The 18,282-nt window shown below is 39.7% G+C and overlaps 1 protein-coding gene and 1 long non-coding RNA gene across 3 annotated transcripts in view; one reads left to right on the top strand and one right to left on the bottom strand.

Annotated features, from left to right (window-relative positions):
• ITGB2 (integrin subunit beta 2) overlaps positions 1-18,282 on the top strand; it is a 94,483-nt gene that overhangs the window by 51,171 nt on the left and 25,030 nt on the right. For both annotated transcript variants that reach the window (XM_075180254.1, XM_075180253.1), the window contains exons 7-12: positions 107-262; positions 2,589-2,684; positions 4,125-4,214; positions 5,232-5,372; positions 11,924-12,108; positions 13,954-14,198. In XM_075180254.1, the coding sequence (XP_075036355.1) occupies positions 107-262; positions 2,589-2,684; positions 4,125-4,214; positions 5,232-5,372; positions 11,924-12,108; positions 13,954-14,198 (913 nt within the window). The remainder of the gene's footprint in view (positions 1-106; positions 263-2,588; positions 2,685-4,124; positions 4,215-5,231; positions 5,373-11,923; positions 12,109-13,953; positions 14,199-18,282) is intronic.
• Positions 1-18,282, bottom strand: part of LOC142097961 (uncharacterized) — a 40,749-nt gene that overhangs the window by 12,877 nt on the left and 9,590 nt on the right. Inside the window, exon 2 of the long non-coding RNA XR_012678283.1 lies at positions 702-785. This is a non-coding gene — a long non-coding RNA (uncharacterized LOC142097961). The remainder of the gene's footprint in view (positions 1-701; positions 786-18,282) is intronic.

Genomic DNA, 18,282 nt, shown 5'->3' with positions numbered 1-18,282 from the left:
TCTACTCTCTCCACCAAGTTCCTATCTCTAGGTAATAACCTATCTGTATTCATCTGTACTCAGAATTCTAGATGGTGTAGGTTAATAGTTTTCCTTATTTACACAGGAGAAGATTGGGTGGAGGAATGTCACAAGGCTTCTGGTGTATGCCACAGATGATGGCTTCCATATTGCTGGAGATGGGAAACTTGCAGCTATTCTGACCCCAAATAATGGAGAATGTCATCTGGAAGACAATACGTACAAGAGGAGTAATGAGTTTGTAAGTGTTATAGTTTGTGACCTGGCACAATGAATTTATTTTCTCTTCGTTGGTAGAACCTTGACATTAGACACTGATGACCTTCATCACTCTAGCGGGTATATTTACTAAACTGCGAGTTTGAAAATGTGGATATGTTGCCACTAGCAACCAATCAGATTCTAGCTATCATTTATTTAGTACATACTACAAAATGAAAGCTAGAATCTGATTGGTTGCTATAGGCAACATCTCCACTTTTTCAAACCCGCACTTTAGTAAATATACCCCTAAATGGCTTTTTACGATATGACAAGTTATTGTGAAATAACAATGCTAATAGGTTGAACATACACGAACAATCATACACAACACTCAAAAAAGAATCAGGATGATGATAATAATAATAATAATAATAATAATACAGACAGACAATGCAGTACAAAGTACTGATACATACCCAATCAGAACAGAATTTAGATTTTTGGTAATCAGTCCAAAGTTTCCATTTCATTACTCTTGATCACCAGGAACCCCAGTTTTTCTGTGAGATAAATGTCATAAAAAGGATGAATAAAGAATATTGAATAAGACAATACAATATGGGATATAAAGAAGAGGGATAGAAAGAAATGCAATAAGGGGAAATTATAGGAGGACATATTTTTGAACAACTATTAAAGGACAAATCTACCAAACATGGAAATCAATATTTAATCACAGTACAGAAAGTACAAAGGATAAAATTGAAGATTAAATGAATGAACCATATTCTGGGTATAGTATCATTTTAATATTATTTTTCTCATAAGCAGTTTCCTGCTTGGGAATAGCAATAAATACTTTTTTGAAGACTTATTATGTAGAGGCCGAACAGCACTCGGCTCATATCAATATGCAACCATATATTGTATAGGGAGCAGACTGGATAGGAAGATAAATTGTACAATAAATACAATTCTTGGATACCACCAAAAGAACTAAAAATAATGCAGAACAAACATCCCTGTACCAGGTGCATTTTAAAATTTGACCTAGCCTATCTGCAAGAGAGATCAGGGCAGAAAAAGCTGTGCCGATGTTGCAAACGTGATTTTTTGATTCCTATAACCCAAAATCCATTGGTATTATGCCTGCCTGGCTGTGTGACTCTGGGTGCAGACCAAGCACAAGTAAGGGGACATCAGTTATCACATTCCTCCCTCACTCCCCCCATCAAAGTCCTACAGCCATGGTAGATATGCTAGTGCCCTGTACCAAAAACCATAAAAATATCTACTATTCATAGCCTAGCTCTAAAGGTACCGATGTACTTGTCCTGACACACTGGAAAGGGGCCAACACCTTAATTACCTGAAAAGTTCATTCTTTGATAAGTGCTACAATCCTATAGCAAGTGAGATAACCAGAAATAAACTGTCCCACTGGAGATACGGAACAGAAAGTGAATGCTCATTACCACACACAAAGCAAAAGGATACAGGAAGACTAGTAATATTTTATTTTTTATTTGGTTAGTAAAAGCTATCACTTTCATGGCACTTTGTTTTTTTATTTGAGGACAAAACGTCAGTCTTTTGCTACATTAATTATGGAAATTACACCATCTTGTGTTCAATATATGGAGATATAGGGATTATATGTGCCACCGTGGGGGCATGGCCAGATCATGGAGAGGGCGTGTCTTCAACCCCACTCCTCCTCCAAACTCCACAGCAATGCAGTCAGTGTCTGTGTCTGTGTGTGATTGTGTGTCTATATTAGGGAATTTAGACTGTAAGCTCCAATGGGGCAGGGACTGATGTGAATGAGTTCTCTGTACAGCGCTGCGGAATTAGTGGCGCTATATAAATAGATGATGATGATGATGATGCAGGCACCAGCAGGGCAGTATTCTGCTCAAAGGGACTGTATGCACAGTGTTAGCGCAATCATGCTGCCTGCGGCACAGTGTGTGGGGTCATGGTACCCAGCTCCCCTCTCACTGCACCAATTCATTGCAGCAGGCCAATAAATAAAATATCACATTAGTCAAAACAAGGAATAACACATATATAGCAATGCAATAGAGATACCATGTTATTGCAAAATCCCAGGAGTGCGGAACAAGCTCTTCCCTTGTTTCCCCCATGGATACACATTTTTTTGGCTGACCCAATATGCATGAGAATTTGTTAACAGTGAAAAAACTGTCTTCCTCTACTTGGTATAGGCAGAAGGTGTGCTTATAAATACTCTTTGCAAAGCCACACAAAATACCAGAAAGAACGTGAACATTTTTCTTTATCTTTATTGTAATGCACTTGTTTTTAGCCTGGAAGATTTATGGTTTTATGGTTTTAAACAGGATTACCCATCAGTCGGACAGTTGGCCCAGAAACTCTCAAACAATAACATCCAGGTTGTGTTTGCAGTCACATCAAATATGGTGAAAACATACCAGGTAAGCGAATGATAATATAATATGTCTTTTGGGGGAGGGGGCAGAAGAGCTGCAGATAATTGCATTGTTTATCTCTTTTAACTGAAAATAATATAATAAAGTTGTTGTTGTTGTTGTTTTATTTCCAGAAAATTTAGTGGGTGGCATGCTTACATTTTTCTGATTACCTTAACCATACCTCCCATCTGTGCCGATATTGGCAGTACAGCCCCAAATTCGGCACCTCAAAAAGGGCAGAGCTTGCACAAAAAATTGCAATGCTTTGAACCAAAGTGGGCATTTTTAGGTGGACCGGTGTGGGGCTATAGTGGATAGGGGTCGAGGCTAATTGTGTTCTGATTTTCCATGTATATATGTTGTGAGTTCCTGTCACATGAGCGTATGTATGTATCTGTGTCTGCAGTTGGGTGAATTAATATGTAGATGTAGAAGGCCATAGTGAGAATTCATGTAAAGATGAACCTTGTTTATCAAGTAATACTGCACAGAAATTTTATTTTCCACAAGCTCATGAGGTTTAGCAGTGGCAGGATGTCAGGACGGAGTTAAGCAATGACAAAAAGGAAACAAACTCTTATCTTTAAACTGTACCTATTTCCTTGCATCAATATTTTCTAATTCAGTAGTCCATCACAAACTGTCTCAGACCTCACACCAACATTCATTTGAACTGGCCAAAGAGGACACATTTTTAAAACACTTCTCTTTACATTTTGTCTTGGATTCACAGACATGCACATGTGCCTCTATGAACTGTAACTCAGGGGCATATTTAACAAATTGTGATAGTGCACTTACCGTAAATTACATGTCCCTCTTTGTGTCCTGCATATTTAAAAAGGCTGCATTGCAGCAGATATCGTGGATATCTGCTGCTTTGCATTCCTTTTCGTTTTTGGGAGCAGTCACCATTCTACAGTATGGTGACTGCTCCCATCCGCAATCTAACAAGTTCCGAAAAAAAATAAATTCCGGTAACTTGTCTTGATAATGTACTTGATAATGTACATTATCATAAATGAACTGCACATGCGCAATTGCTGTAAGAAGACAAGTGAAGAGGATCTGGAGGAGATCCGTGGACATCGCGTTCCGAATAGGCGGGGTAAGTATGATTTTTTTTATCACAGAAACAGCAGTTTATCGAAACTGCTGTTTCTGTGCTGGGTTGTACATAAATTTGAGAAATAGTTCAATCCTTATCATTGCGATAAGGATTGAAAACTATTTTTCACTTAATGTGAATATTGATAAATGTGCCCCTCAGTATGAAATGCAGTATGATTTCCACACCAGCAACAAGGGAATTTATTTAGCAAAAATGAGTTTGCTCACGCAAGTCTAAATTAGTAGTATTTTGCTTGCTGGTAGCTCTAATAATGTGCATATCATGCTACTTTTACATTTCTTCACACTATAAATATTACATTGTTTTTACAGGATCTCAGTAAGTTAATTCCTAAATCTGTGGTCGGAGGTTTATCTAATGATTCCAGCAATGTTGTCCAGTTGATCACAGAGGCTTATCAGGTAAGAAACACACTGCTAATTAAACTGACCATACATGTATTGATTTGGCTGACCAGTTCTTTTAGACCAATTGGCTGCACATAACTGCTTAGATAAGGGCCCGCAATTATTGGCAGTCACAATTAACAATAGATTGATATCAATCAGATGATAAAATGGACTGACGGGAAAATGAGTATGACTGCAATCACTAGTGTGTAGCTACGGCCAATCACATTCATTCATTTTGTGTCTTGTGATTCTACCATTTGGTCCAAGTGCTGAATGGGACCACTCTGTACAATTTAGCTGCAATTGGGGCTAAATTGTACATAGATCCAGCTGTTCAGTGCTTGAGCAGTTCTGCCTATGTCTAGCAAACATTTACAAAACATTAATCAGCAGCTACATGCATGTCATGTTCTATATTGGACAAGTTCTTCAGATTTATAATGTGTACAGTTGATATATATTTTATCAGTGGGCAATGCCAATTTTTGATTTTGCTCTGATACTCCTTAGATTTTAACATGTTGTGTATATAGAATTTTTAATGGTTGATTTTAACCTCTCAGTGTCAGCAATAGTTATTTGTAGGTTGCAAAAAAAAAACTAGCCTATAAAAATCAAATGTAGATGGCCCTAATCAATTAACTTTTTATGCCATCAGCAAACTACATTACAAGAGATTGTCAGCTAGATTGTCTGTAAAAGTTGTCCGTTCCCAACAATATTGTCACTTAATTATATAATAAAATGTGCATTACAATAAAGCAACTTTGAAGAGATGTAGTGATGGAGACTATGGGGTAAATGTATCAAGTTGAAAGTTTTCCGGCTGATTTAAAAAGCCAATCAGATTATAGCTATAATTTATTTCTTACATTCTACAAAATGATGGGTAGAATCTGGTTGCTATAGGCAACATCTCCACTTTTCAAACCCGCCGGAAATCTCTCAGCTTGATACATATACCCCCATACATTATAAAGATATGGTTATCCAGTGTTTTTACGAATGTGCTTGGTCTATTCACAGAACCTGTCCTCTGAGGTCATTCTGGATCATGGAATTACGCCAGACTTCCTGGACATTCAGTATGATTCTTACTGCTCCAATGGCATCTCTAATCTAAACAAAGCAAAGGGGACTTGCAGCAATGTCAAGATCAATGAGGAGGTGAGCCAGGGACAAAAAACGCTCCCTTTTACAAGCTTATGAGAGCTTAACAAGAAATGGGTCTGTTGGAGCAACATGAAGTTTTACAATGCATTGTGCAAATATAAATATCTGTTATGCCATATTTTGTGTTTTGTTGTACCACTGCCTACTGTTCTGAATTACAATGAGGAGTTAACTGGGTACCATTATATTTTTATTGTGTCCCCATAAACACAAAGATATAATATGAATACAGACAAAATATTACAGTATAATCCACAGTTGCTACAATAGGTGTACATTATACAAGACATCTTGTTTTTTTTACTGCTTTATTTATTATTTTTTCTAGCTGTTTTTCTCTTGTGACTTCATTAGATTTTGTTAGACAATAACATCAGGAATACCTAAGAAATATATAATGACTTTTGTGTTGTGTTCCTCTGCATGTAACACGTACAGCCGCATGTAATGTAATGACTTTCCCATAAGAAGAACTGGATTACCACCAATTTGAGAAATAATCTTTTATCAAAATCTCACACAAGTGACTTATTTGACGTTCAAGAGAAATGTGGTTTTACACATGGCTGTGTAATCCCATCTGACGCTCTTTATCTTCATTGAAGTCTTGATTTTTTTCTCAGATATTTTTAATGTTTTAGGTCATATAATAAGGAAGGGGCAGATGGATTTGGACACATGAAAACTCTGTGCACTCATTTACACGAGATCTATCCAGCACACTTCAAGATGCACTCATACTTTTGTGCCTTTACAGCAAACTGCCCTCCGGGAGGGGAGATTTCACAGTTGTGTCCTGGGGTCGTGGCATTATGTCAATAGACCTCGCCCCTCTGTAAAATGACACAATTTTTAGCCTATCGCAGAAGGGGGCGGGCCTCGGAAGACACAATTCACCGTTAGTCGCGTCTCTAAGGCCCGCCTTTGCCTACTTTGCTAAGAAAGGGACAGGAGTCGGGAGGTTGCTGGGAGTTCTCCCGGGAGTCCCTGAATTTCAGGAGTCTCCCAGACATTCCAGGAGAGTAGGCAACTATGTTTTAAAGATGCCTCTGCAAACTATATGTGTGCCCAGGTGGGCAGAGAGGCAGAAAATTCTGAAAATGTTGCAGTTCAAACGTGTAAACATCACACTGGGACTGTTTTTATTACTTGCAGTGTCAGTGCGAGAGTGAGCATGTGAGACATTTGACTTGGATGCACCATGATGGGTGCACAGTATTACAGCAATGTAATAAAATGTGTTTGTGTAAATTGAAGAGAGGAGGATAGAGGAGGCATTTTTTTTTCAATATTTTGCACTACAAGTGCTTTGGGGTGTCCCATATTCCACAGTGTGAAACAATAATTTTTCTGGCTGCAAAAAGTCATATTTTGCAGCACTATCTATTGAATATTTTGCACTACAGGTGCTTTGGGTTGTCCCATATTCCCCAGTGTGAAACAATCATTTTTCTGGTTGCATGAAGTGATGTCTAGCAGCAGTATCTATAGAATATTTTGCATTACAAGTGCTTTGGGGTGTCCCATATTCCCCAGTGTGAAACAATATTTTTTCTGGCTGTAAAAAGTCATATCTAACAGCAGTATATATTGAATATTTTGCACTACAAGTGCTTTGGCCTCATTAAAATGGATTAAAAGCAGTCCACATATGAGCAGGATCAGCAAGCAGGTGCTGGCACCAGTCCTCATGGTAGTGTTCCCAGTATGTCATCTGGTAAAGCCTATGTAAAAGTACACAGTCTTTTTAAATAAAAAAAAAAAATTAACCGTGTTGAAGCGAAAAAGAAGTGTAACTGAGGAAAAGTGCCGAGAAAAAAAAATTGCCAACATGCCATTCTACACACGCAGTGGCAAAGAAAGAATGAGGCCTTTGCCTTTCTCTATTAGTGGCATATCAAGAAATGTTACTGAGCCTTCATCTTGTACGGTCACTCGTGACCAAGCAAGACCAAGTAATTTGGAGTCTAAAAGTGGTGCACAACTACTGTTACGCGTGAAAGCTGAGCTGCAAGAAAACAGTAAGGCATTAGAGGATAATGTATGCTCAGAATCAGAAATGACACCAATCCCTGTGGAGAGTCGATCCACCAGTGGTATGTGTAACCGTGAGCATTCTGTTAGTGTACCCATAAAGAAGGGCCCTTTCTGCAGTTCTGCTGATGTGTGCCTGAACAGCCCGAGTGTAGCCGGTGATACACCAATTGAGGATGCCACTTTGGAATTAGAATTGGATGAGGGGGAGATTTGTGTAGGCGACGAGGGCACTAATGATGATGTTGATGAGGATAATGCAGACAGATACCAAATTGCCTTTCTCAATTTCTATTTATATTCTACAGTCTATAACGGCTGAATAGTTTTCTATTTTACTCCTAGTGGAGAGGGGGTCTGAGGCAGACAGATACCAAGCTGCCTTTGTCCATTTCTTTTTATATTCTACAGTCTATGCAGGCTGCTTTTTTTCTATTTAACCACAAGTGGAGGGGGGGAGTCATAGACAGCCACCAAACTACCTTTGTCCATTTCATTTTATATTGTACAGTCTATGCAGGCCGTCTTCTTTTCTATTTAACTAAAAGTGGAGGGGGGGGGGTCATAGACAGCCACCAAACTACCTTTGTCCATTTCCTTTTATGTTGTACAGTCTATGCAGGCTGCTTTTTTTCTATTTAACTACAAGTGGAGGGGGGGTCATAGACAGCCACCAGACTACCTTTGTCCATTTCCTTTTATGTTGTTAGGTCTATGCGGGCTGCTTTTTTTCTATTTAACTACAAGTGGAGGGGGGGTCATAGACAGCCACCAGACTACCTTTGTCCATTTCCTTTTATGTTGTTCAGTCTATGCAGGCTGCTTTTTTTCTATTTAACTACAAGTGGAGGGGGGGGGGTCATAGACAGCCACCAAACTACTTTTGTCCATTTCCTTTTATGTTGTACAGTCTATGCAGGCTGCTTTTTTTCTATTTAACTACAAGTGGAGGGAGGGGGGTCATAGACAGCCACCAGACTACCTTTGTCCATTTCCTTTTATGTTGTTCACTCTATGCAGGCTGCTTTTTTTCTATTTAACTACAAGTGGAGGGGGGGTATAGACAGCCACGAAACTACCTTTGTCCATTTCGTTTTATATTGTACAGTCTATGCAGGCCGTCTTCTTTTCTATTTAACTACAAGTGGAGGTGGGGGGGCTCATAGACAGCCACCAAACTACCTTTGTCCATTTTGTTTTATATTGGACAGTCTATGCAGGCTGCTTCTTTTCTATTTAACTACAAGTGGAGGAGGGGGCCTATACAGACACCAAACTGCCTTTGTCCATTTCTATTTTTATTGTACAGTCTATACCGGATGTTTTTTTTTCTATTTTACTACAAGTGGAGGGGGGCTGATGCAGACAGAAACCAAAGTGCCTTTGTCCATTTCGTTTTAGATTTAACTATAAGTGTAGGGTGTAATATACATCCAAAGAATATGGCTGCATTGCCAATAGGCTAAGATGGAGAGGAAGACAATCAGGTTTGTGTGCAGAATTAAGGATGGCCTACCAGGGATTAAACTACTTTTTTCCTAATTTATTAGCTTTAGAATTACCTTACTTATCCAAGAAACAGGAGGAGCACTAAATTAGGTTAATTTAGGCCCAAAAAAATTGATTTTTAAACAAAATTGCAAAACAAAACCAAACAAAACCAAAACACGCAAGGGCGATTTTGCCACAAATAAGGCCATGGTTGGGAATTGAACTCATGACCCCAGTACTGTGAGGCAGAAGTGCTAACCACTTTGCCACCATGCTACCCCACCTTTCCAGAGGTATCCAAACCTGCAGACTACTCATCCCTCCACCTTTCCAGAAGTATCCAACCCTGCAATCCGCAGGCTACTTGTTCCACCACCTTTCTAGAGGTATCCAACCCTGCAACCCACAGACTACTCACCACCTTTCTAGAGGTATCCAACCCTGCAACCCACAGACTACTCTACTCCCCACCTTTCCAGAGGTATCCAACCCTGCAACCCGCAGGCTACTCGTCTCATCACCTTTCTAGAGGTATCCAACCCTGCAAGCCGCAGGCTACTTATCTCTTCTCCTCTTCCAGAGGTATCCACACTGCTACCCGCTGACTACTGCTTCTCACCATCGCTTTACAGTATTGTCTATTCTGCTGCTAATATCTGTGGTAATATTACTGCCTTACCAGTTATTGCATCCTGAACCTGTATTACCTGTGTCTCTAATAAAACCACTTCATTCACCTACTTTCTCTCCGTGGTCTTACCTTGGGAACCCTGACAGCTAGCCGGGTGTATGAAGTTGGATTTTAAATTAAAGACAAGTTTATTTTTACCTACTGTATATTAACATATTATGGAAGATGAGGGGGTGTTAGGGGGCTTAGCCTAGGGCAGCCTGAACCGTTAATCAGGCCCTGATCATGGGAGAAGGAAAGAAATCACAAGCAGACTAATAAGTCCAGTTGGACAACCTCTAATGGTAACGGTTTTGGGCTCCAGTCGAGCACCCGAGATATGGCCGGACTTTTGCTGCAGTTCTTTGTCCGGATTGAAAGAAGGAACCAAGGAAGCAGCACAATAACCATTCTGTTTAGGGTTTATATAGGGAACTGCACATGTTGAGTTTGTGGTAGGGAAAGTTCTACAGTGGCTAAAGTGCGTAAAGAAGAGAGATACAATACAGAAAGGAAATGGATTGTAAGCTAACATTTGGCAGATTAAGAAAAAGCAGCTATAGGAACTAGGCAACAGCACAGGAAAAGGAGAATGACAGTGTAAAAATATATGTATTCAGACAAAAGAGATTAGGGAGAGGAAGAGCGTGGTAGATATAGAGAGAGAGTGAGGCAAAGAGTAGAAAAACAGGGAACAGCAGAAATGACTCATAAAGTATACTTCAGTAAAGTCTCTGTCACCAAACCTCTTACACTCTGCATATCTGTTGATAAGTGTATGCTTTGAAGAATTGGGAGCTTACACAGCATATAAAATACTGTGGGACTTGTGTTTGTCACCAAAAGTGTGTACTACATAATGCAAATTGTCAGCATACAGTGTGTTTGTCAAACATTTGATTTTGCATAATGACAAGAGAGACCCGAAAGCCGAACGCTCTTAAATGTAAAATGTTTGTATGTATGTACAATGCACTTATCCTCTTAAGAGTTAAAGTTTTAGTAGCTTCCTAGCATAAGCCAATAGAATCCGCAGGGGAGGTCCTTGGATTCTCTATATAGGTTTCCACACTTGGAAATCCTTGCTGTACAAAATCCCTCACTCCCTTCCTTGCAGTGTCGATGTGTGATTTGTTCTCTGCTCGTTTTTCTCTCCCTCCTTACAGAGGGGGCACAGTTGGCAGGAAAGCATTGTGGTCAGCGGCTAATACATACGGCACTTCCCCCAATTTACCGCATGTCACTGCTCCCTTCGAAGTAAATGTGGCTCTTGGTCCTTTTGTAGGGGGACTCCTTGACCTGTGTTATGTGAGCACATTATTGTGAGCCTAGAGGGGGTGTAGTTTCTCTGATGCCAGATTAAGCGCCTGCCATTCAGTAAAGGATTATGTCCTTGGTTTAGTGGATTCCGGGCCAGTTGGCCATCCACTCGTTTGGTTTCTGTTTTGCTGAACTTGCATTTTGCTTTCTTTGCCATCATTTCAATTTTAATTAACACTGTGACCTTATTTGCCAAATTTAAATCGGTGTCCGTGACTTAGTTTCATGAATACAGTAATAAGTTTAACATGTTAAAGAAGAGGTTTATTGTGCCGTAGAAAGAAGCATCAGCATTATGTAGTTTACCATACTTACCAACTTTACAATGTTGGTATCCGGGAACCTGCGGGGGAGGTGGGTGTGATGGGGGGCGGGCCTCCAAAACGCGCATCATTTTTGACCTGCTCCCCGTGATCTCATGATGCAAACGCGTCATTTGACAGCAGGGGGCGGGGCCAAACACTGCGATTCACCGGGAATCGCGGCGTTTCGGACCTAATTCTGCCCACTTCATCCGAGAGATTCCCACACTCTCCCGGGAGTCCGTGAGACTCTCGCAAAATGTGGGAGTCTCCCGGACATTCCGGGAGAGTTGACAAGTATGTAGTTTACAGAGGTTTGATTTGGAAGCTGTGTTTACAAATATAGTTTACTAATGATGACCCAAGGCAGCTAGTGCTGAAAATGTCTCTTATTTGTTGGGGGAGGGGAAGTGTAATTCTGAATGTCTGCTTTAGGTACAGAAATGCCTCATCCCAATTCCTGTTACCTAGGAGGTCAAAAGCCAATGATGTAAGCTCTGATCTTTGAAGTAATGCAACCTACGGAAGTAACATTCTTCTAATTGGCTGTTTACAATGTTTGCTTTTGTTCAAGGACATATTAGACAGCATGCTGGACAAAATTAGTTACACATAAACACATCAAGTATTCAGGTATATTGTTTATATCAGTAACACAAAGCTTTTAACATTCAAGCATCCCAAAGTGGCTTTTTTGCTCTGTAATATACATCCAATGTGTCTTTCAGATTAAATTTACAGTTAAAGTGACAGCAACAAAGTGCCTTCCAAATCAAAGTTTCCAAATCCGTGCTCTGGGATTTACAGACACAGTTAGAGTGAGTGTCACAACCGCTTGTGACTGTGTATGTAACGACGCACCTGATCCTCGGGCATGTAACTCTAATGGGGCGACTGTTTGCGGCATCTGCAGGTAAAACTATGTCCACTTTATGATTGATAGTGGCTGGCAAGGCATGCTGGGAGTTATTGTTGGGATGTGATCAATCTGTCGACAATAAGCCTGTGCCAACACCATAATGTCAACAAATTCGTTATGTCTCCATGGTTAAAATGGCAACATTGTGGCTGTTGACTGGTTGTAAAGTTGACAGTCACAATGTCACATTAAAAAGAGAATGCCACCTCTTCCTACCGGACCCATCGACACAATACACCTGCCTGCACAATACAGTAAATAATACAGTAAAAAAAAAAAATACACAAAGGAACGCAATGTAAAAAAATAAAATAAAATGTGTGCTCTCCTGACCAGCCTGGGGTTGGTTATCATTTTGGCATAGGACGCCACGCTGCAGGTTCCCCTGCTATAGTGCCACCAGACCTGGCTGGAAAGCCTAGTATTGGTACCAGTAAAACAGAGGGACCCCACACTTTTTGTCCCCTGATTTTGCTAGTACCAGCCTTCACTGGCAGCGCTAGGGTTGGTTAAGCTGTTTAGGATGGGGGGGCACATTTTTGTTTTTACTGTATTGTGCCGGTGGTCCGGCGGGTGGCAGTGCATTGCTTTTTTAAAGTCGACATTATGACTGTCAACTTTACAACCTGTCGAAAGTCACAATGTTGCCGTTTTAATCACGTAGACATAATGAACCTGTTGACATTCTGAATACCCGATCCTTATTGGTCCTCATTCTCTAACTTAAGAGTTTAACGTTACTATTCTTTTCCTACTATTACTCATTACATAATGAATATATAATACAATCCAATAGATTCTGTTGCTAGTAAATTTAAAACAAAAATCAGACTTTCTTATTAAGTAACAAAGACAATCAAACTATAGTATTTGTACATTCTTGAAGAATAAAATAAACTTTTGTTGTACAATATATTTGTTATGTGATATTTAGTCCCCTCCAACATAATTGTGCCTGCAATCACTTACATGTATTTATTTAATTTTCAGGTATACACTTTTAAATGGATTAGAATTAACAATGAATAACGTTTTATAGAGATTTGTTGACTATTAAAATGAATTACGTAGTTCAGACTTAGTGGTCCTGCAAGTAACACCAAGGCCAGGACAGAGTATAAATAAAATAGGCAGCTGCTTTGTTCACACTAAAGGGCCTATTTAATAATTACCAACTTTTTGCCCCATGAAGTAGTATCTGTCATTGCATTGGGGCAATTTACTAATAAAGTCATGTCTGGACAGCTCATCTGATAGGACGCTGTCCCTGCGATGACTATTTTCTAATAAAGACTTTGGGTTCTGACCCAGAGTTTTTAATGTGCATTTCCACAACACAGTCCCCATTGAGTATTATGGGGGTTGTGGAATAATGCAGTAATTTGCCTAATGCAGGAGATAGCTCTGGTATCTCCTGCGTTAGGCTTTTATTAAATTAACATTTTACCTAAAAATGCCTAAGCCATGCTGAAAAAACAGTTGCCGCATGGTTTAGGGCTTCATAAATAGACCCCTAGGGCTTGAGGACAGGTACTGCAATGAATATAATTATATATTACATTGTTTTTGTTTTGGATTATAAACATGAGTATTGTGTCTGCGTCAATCATTCAACAAGGTAGTTTAGATGCTATTCTGTGACTATTTAGAATAAATACCATCAGAACACAGAGAATGATAAAATATAAGTCCCATTACATTGTTATGCAGCAAACAGTATTTCGCCACTTGATGGAGACCTAGAGGAATGACTGTGGTTTTGGACCTGTGCAATGGGTGGCCAAATATTTTGTCCTTACCCCAGATATAACCAATATTCCCTATTTCTCTCATTCACAGCTGCAACACAGGCCATGTTGGGAAGAATTGTGAGTGTGTAACTGGAGGGAAAACAAGCCAGGAACTGGAACAAAGTTGCAGAAAGGACAATAGTTCGGCTGTGTGCTCTGGAGCTGGGGAGTGCATATGTGGACAGTGTACCTGCCACATAAATGAAGACCCTGAAAAAAAAACCTTCGGCAGATATTGTCAGTGTGACAACTGGAACTGTGAAATGTTTGATAATAAGCTGTGTGGAGGGCAAGGTGAGTTATTAAAATTAGTTGATTTCTATTGACTAGTCACTTTGGCATGACCAAACCAAGTATGCTGCTGCCACCTAGTGGGATGAGAAGGAATCACTTTCAGTTTACTACCAGTGGTGAAGAGATGGTCTTAAAAGCTGTATGTATGTTAAATATAATCTTTACTTTTTGCACATTTAAAAAGATATATAAGGACAAAACAGCTGCTCCACAGCACAAGTACAAATATGGACAAGTTGTGTACTTCACATCTAGGCACATATGCGTATCTGCGCATATGTGCCTAGACGTCTGCCAGATCACACAAGTTTGCAGTAGAAAATAATACAAACACAGACACCAAAACAGCGCTGGAAAGTGGAACACTATTATCTTGAATGATGAGTTTGTGGAATTAAAAACAAATAACGACCTTTATTACATGCAAAGCAAGATGCGCAAAAATCTTTTCACATTATAAATTAAAAGATAATAAAATAAACAAACAACATGTTTTATATATATGTGTGTGTATATATATATATATATATATATATATATATATATATATGTGTGTGTGTATATATATATATATATATATATGTGTGTGTATATATATATATATATATATATATATATTATATATTGTAACAAAGGGAGGCATTTATCTGACAAGATGCAGAGAATGCACACAAGCAGAATAAAACATTGGCGCAAATATGCACCTAGATTGAGGTTAAACCAGGTAAAGACTTACGTATAGTTTAAAGTTTGGTTAACTTACATGATTTGAAAGTTCCTTCCTCTCAGCAAACAGATAGGATGGTGTCTGTTAGTGCAAACAGAGCCAGTGATGGGCGTTTCCTCTTAAAGAGAAGGTGGGTGTGTCACCTGCCCATCAAGCTAAGGCTGGGGGAGGAGTATCATGTATAAAAGCTTGATTGTGTCATTTGTTTACTGAGACCAACGCTGGGGAAGCTGGCTGGTCTTGAGAGAGCTGGTCTATGTATAGCTAGCGTTTAGGGTCTCCATAATTGCTGTGAAAGTTATACGGTGTCAAATACATTTTAACCATCCTGACAATAAAGCTACATAAAAAGAAGAAGTGGTTCACGTGTGCTTCTGCAGTAGCGGGCTCTTGCCACAATATATATATATATATATATATATATATATATATAAATATAAATATATATATATGTATATATATGTTGTATTCAATAAGATACACAACCTATATATGCACATATATTGAAAAATACATAAAAATATATATAAAAAATATATATAAGGCTCTGAACAGTGCACTGATCTACTTAAAGTAAGACAATTAACTGTATCCAAATAGCGCATATATCAGTATAACTGGTGGTCAATCGTTCTAGAAAAGATGTTGTTGGGGTCTTCTCTTTAATAGGACACAGTTCATCTGTTGTGAATAAACCAAGAGTTTTGTTTACTCTACTGTTGTCTCCTCTATTTGTATTACTGTCTTAAACTTGTATGTTATTTGGCACAATAATAAAAGGTCAGGTAATAACCACAGCTGATCATATCAGAACCAACGGACCTACAAAGCCAGTCTGTCAAATTCAGTGAGTCACTTTTTACCAAATATAGAGATGCAAATAGCTACGTGTTGGCGAATCTCTGTGGTACACTGTACCTTAGTGTCTCAATTCTTATTTCCGACAGCAGGCTTGGATCTCTCTGCTCTGCTCACGTGATCCAGTGTTAGACCTCTGCAAATGTGTCTGTCACAGTAATCTGTATTGGTGGCAAAAATATTTCAATGGATTAGCAATAATGGAAATGAATTGTGTGTCCATGGGACCCATAAGTATTAATAGAAAACAATTATCTTTGCCTGACGTGTTTCATCGTACACTTGCGATTTCCTCAGAGGACTATTCCAAACGTAAGTGCAGTAGAAAATGGCTGGATTTGCAGATGTTGGCACAGGCAGATTGAAGGTGATCCCACTGAAGTACGGAAGTGGCGCAGTGTTGTGTCCTGTTTTGCGCAGTAGCAAAACCAACATTTCCTTTTGTGGAACAAGATTATTATAATGAGATAAAGGGGTGGAAAGGGCTCCTTTTTGAGAAGCATTCTTTGGACTTGAATTCTTCACCAGCTCAGAGCTGGTAGCAATTGTGACTCTTCCATATACAGTGCACTATACAATAAAATAAATCAATACACAATTAAAACACGGGCATCATCCATCCCCTCCCTATTCCCAAGCAGCCCCAGTGCAAGATAGACTGGGCTGATTTCAGGGGCAGCCTTAACCCCAGTACCTTCGGCTAGGTATTTGTGTAGGCTGCATGGCCTATGGCCGCAGAAGGCATTTGATGCATGTATTTGCATGAAAATGATGCATTTATTTATATTTTATATATTTATTTACATACCCCTGTCCATTTTACAAGGCTCATGGGGGTTGTATTTCTAAAACAAAACTGCAGCAGAAACACCACTTTTATGAATCTTTAGTTGGTAGGACTAGATTGAGGAAGTTGACTGCGTTAGGGCAGATACATATGGGCATGGGTATAACTACCGGGATTGCAGTTGCTATGTGATCCAGCCCCATTGCAGCTGCCGGGCCTCATATTACCTGTCACGACAACACTGAGCATTTGATGTTGGCTTAGTTGGCCCAACTGAGTAAAGAGGCATAGAGTCTAACACCCCCCCCAGTGTTCGCCAGGGACCCCCTCAAGGTGTTTTGGGCTTTGTTGAGAGGGACATGCAAGTCGCTGCCCTCAATGTCAGGTACTGGTGAGGCAGCAGGTGGAACAGAGTAGTCAATCAAGAGGTTAAGACCAAGATGATCAAACTGGAACCAAATCAGAAACCAAAGAGTAGTCAGGAACAGCAGTAGTCAAACAGCACAGGTCAATGCCGGGAAGCAGATGGATAAATGCAGGGTTGGAAGTATGCTGGAGCTAGACATTAGTGAACCAATACTCTGGCAGCTAGAGATTGCCAGAGGCTGCCTTAAATAGACAGTTCAATTTGGAATGTGGTAGTCAGTGATGTCACTGACCACCAACAGGTGAGATCAGAAGCGCTTCCTGGTGCCAGACAAGGGGCTCGCATATGCCATAGCAGGGACAGGCTGGCAGATAGAGAGGCAGGGATCTCATCCTGTTGCCAGGCAATGGGCATGCCCTCCTACAGGAAAAGAAGATGTCTGCCCCTGCGATGGGAAAGGTAAGCAGGGACGGCGCATGGCAGAGCCCCCACCTTGATTTCCCTCCTCGTCAGGACATTATAGGAGGCGACATCTTCTTTGAATTTGGCCAGGAGACGTGGCGCATGTGGGCCGCAAGAAAAAGAAAAAGTCTCAAATGCAATTTTGTAAGGTTTATTATTATTATTATTATTATTATTATTAGTAAAAAACAAAAATAAAGTTTAATGTTTTGTTCCCAATGCTTGCCACTGTGCCCTCCGTGTTGCTTTTGCTCCCTTACACTTACCTTTCTATTGCCTTCTTTCTTCTGTTTTATTCTCTTCTTCTTGTGGCTCCTCTCTGTGTGCTCCTCGCTCCAAATGTTGGCCGTGATGATGTCACAACCAACAATCAGTGTGAATGGAGGAGGGGGCGGCACCGTCAAATAAGTATTATTATTTTTTTATGTCTATTTTTTTATTTTTTTGTGAAGCTGTGCGTTCGGGCCGTTTAGCACGTCCGCTCTGGACCATAACCTTGCCAATCAACAAGGTACTGCTGATGATCATTGAGAGTTCAGAAATCCAGAAGCTGTTTGATCTCAAATTCTTCTCCAGCAATCAATCTTAATTGGAGGAAGAACAGATGTTTCTTTAAAAAATGTGTTTAGGATCAAGGGTTTAAATAGAGAAATATGGAAGACATTATGAATCCTGAGTGAGGGGTGTAGAAGTAGTTTGAAGGTCACAGGGTTGATTACTTGTGTGATGTGAAACACAATATGTTTGTGGTCAGAACTTTTCTTAGAGCATAGGGAAGACAATTTAGCCTTGGTCTAAGACGAAATATGAGAAAAATCACATGCTATGGACTCTACAGCTGCAAGAGAAAAATTAGATATCGGGGAGAATTCAGGCAATATGG

Source organism: Mixophyes fleayi, chromosome 7, assembly GCF_038048845.1.
Source record: "Mixophyes fleayi isolate aMixFle1 chromosome 7, aMixFle1.hap1, whole genome shotgun sequence".
Classification (NCBI taxonomy): Eukaryota; Metazoa; Chordata; class Amphibia; order Anura; family Limnodynastidae; genus Mixophyes; species Mixophyes fleayi.
This window is presented reverse-complemented; position numbering and strand designations above follow the sequence as displayed.